This window comes from Sphaeroforma arctica, assembly GCF_001186125.1.
Source record: "Sphaeroforma arctica JP610 unplaced genomic scaffold supercont1.118, whole genome shotgun sequence".
Taxonomy (NCBI): Eukaryota; class Ichthyosporea; order Ichthyophonida; genus Sphaeroforma; species Sphaeroforma arctica.
In genome coordinates this window covers 120,550-122,701 of record NW_014040440.1, presented here as the reverse complement: position 1 = coordinate 122,701, position 2,152 = coordinate 120,550, and the positions used below count along the sequence as shown (strand labels likewise).

Below are 2,152 nucleotides of genomic sequence, written 5' to 3'. Positions count from 1 at the left end.
GTGTGTGTGAGAGAGAAACAATAATAAAAGGATGCAACCAATATGGATCCAATATGCTAACCCACGCACGACACGGGCTGCAAACAAGCCGGCATTGGCCTACATTCATATTGCTAGTGATACGGCCGGTGAGAAACGTATACGAACACGCCGAAGTGAACCAGCAACCAGATAAGCAAGGTCATATATGCACTCGCAGGCGACATAACTACTGGACAAGCTTCTACCCATTAGGGTTGTGTAGACGCATGTCTCGTGAACAAACAAGACACCATCAACATCAATACAGACACTCTCGAAACTACTGATGCAGTACTATTCCCAGCTACTTTCGTCACAGAATCCCTAACACACCCTTCACAATATCGTATGATGGGCACGCATAATCATAATGATCGACAAGTAGTACACCCTCCACACTACCGCTGATTTGACACAGCAGATACGCTACTAAGATACTTGCAAAATATATTCCGCAGTTACTAGACGACAGCCATAAGAACTGACACGTCATACACACTGGCTTCAAATAGACACGTTCCACCACCAACGCAATGACTGAAGCACAACCTTACCAGTAGCATATGTGAAACCCACAAGACTACTACCACAGTAACTTGTGCGACCCAGCCTACACATTAGTTCCAGGCAGATACACAACACCCCCAGCCACCAGCACACCAACTCCAGCATACCTCTGGGCCTGTATACGGAGTGCCGGTGAAAATCTCCGGTGCGGCGTAGAACGGGCTGCCGCAAAATGTTTTGCACTTCTCGTTTGGATCGTAGAATCGACTTAGTCCGAAGTCGGCTAGTTTGATATTTAGATCTGCATCCAATAGCACGTTCTCAGGCTGTTTGTGTTGTGTGAATGAAGAGTGTGATGGTCAGACTTAGCAGAAGACTCAGTGGCAGTACGAGAGTACCAAAAGCGCTGACCCGTCAGCCACTGTACTAGCTAATGAAAACTGAGGGCGCAAATGGCTGGTTACATATGCATTGGTCCTGCAGCCAATGACTGGGTGGTATTACATACGCACTGGTCTGGTGGCCAAGCTACAGAGACTGTGGAGTTTATGTTCTATATTACAGTTATCACCGTGGCCTACCTTGAGATCTCGATGCACGACCATTTCGGAGTGGCAGTAGTTGATGGCTGAGAAAATCTGGTAGAAGCATTTCTTCGCCTCCTCCTCCTTCATCTTGCCTTTCGGCACGAGGTAGTCGTAAAACTCTCCATGCGGACAATACTCTTGCACCAGGTATATCGTCTACCCGAGCCATGGTTTAAAGTGCGAGTGTTTCCATTTTTTAGAAATTTGAGCACCGCCAGATATCGGCCAAACTATCGTCTACCCGTGACTTGGCTTCAAATTGCGAATGAATACGTTTGCATACAGCTACAGTCCTTATTGCTGTTAGGCTAATTTGTTGTCTATAGCGTGTGCACAAACTACAACACTCACCTCTGATGTGATGATGACCTCGAACAATCGCACTATATTCGGGTGGTTCAATTGTTTGAGTATGCCAACCTGTGTGAACAACGGGCACAATATGAATAAACCGCACGCCAGCCATCGAAAATTCGAGCCAGAGCAGGCAAAAAGAACGGATAATCCATGCAATTTCTAGTCAGTAATTGAGAGAACAACCCTAAAAACTACCGGCACTACCTCTCTCATCAGCGTGTTAAGCTCGTTTTCATCAAGATACTTCTTCTCGACCATTTTCACGGCCACCTGCTGTCCAGTGAACAAATGGCGAGCAAGCATCACCGATGAGAATCGCCCTTTGCCGACCTTCTTGATGATTTTGTAATTTCCTACCATGAATTTCTGGTACACAGTAGTATACAGAGGAATAGGAATCGGATTAAATGCTGTTAACGGTGCGTAAAAATCAAATGCATTGACGACGAAAGTGCGTTCCTAAGCAACTCGTGGTTTTTACTGTATTCAGGTTTTCTATACAACAGTGTGGTATGATATAATTGATGATAGAGTGAACACGAAAGCTCTATTAAACAGAAACGCATTGCGTAGGTAAATTGAGAATGCAAGCAACTGTGATAATTGACCAGATTCCAATACGATTTGTGTATTATATATATATATATATATATATATATATGTGTGTGTGTGTGTGTGTG

At 44.7% G+C, this 2,152-nt stretch overlaps 1 protein-coding gene across 2 annotated transcripts in view; it reads right to left on the bottom strand.

Moving 5' to 3' along the window:
* The window catches only part of SARC_02598, a 5,819-nt gene extending 3,978 nt beyond the window's left edge, over window positions 1-1,841 (bottom strand). For both annotated transcript variants that reach the window (XM_014303650.1, XM_014303649.1), the window contains exons 1-4: window positions 1,677-1,841; window positions 1,467-1,535; window positions 1,110-1,271; window positions 696-854 (exon numbers count right to left, since the gene is read on the bottom strand). In XM_014303650.1, the coding sequence (XP_014159125.1) occupies window positions 696-854; window positions 1,110-1,271; window positions 1,467-1,535; window positions 1,677-1,832 (546 nt within the window). In that variant the 5' untranslated portion in view covers window positions 1,833-1,841. The remainder of the gene's footprint in view (window positions 1-695; window positions 855-1,109; window positions 1,272-1,466; window positions 1,536-1,676) is intronic.
* Window positions 1,842-2,152: the final 311 nt, after the last annotated feature.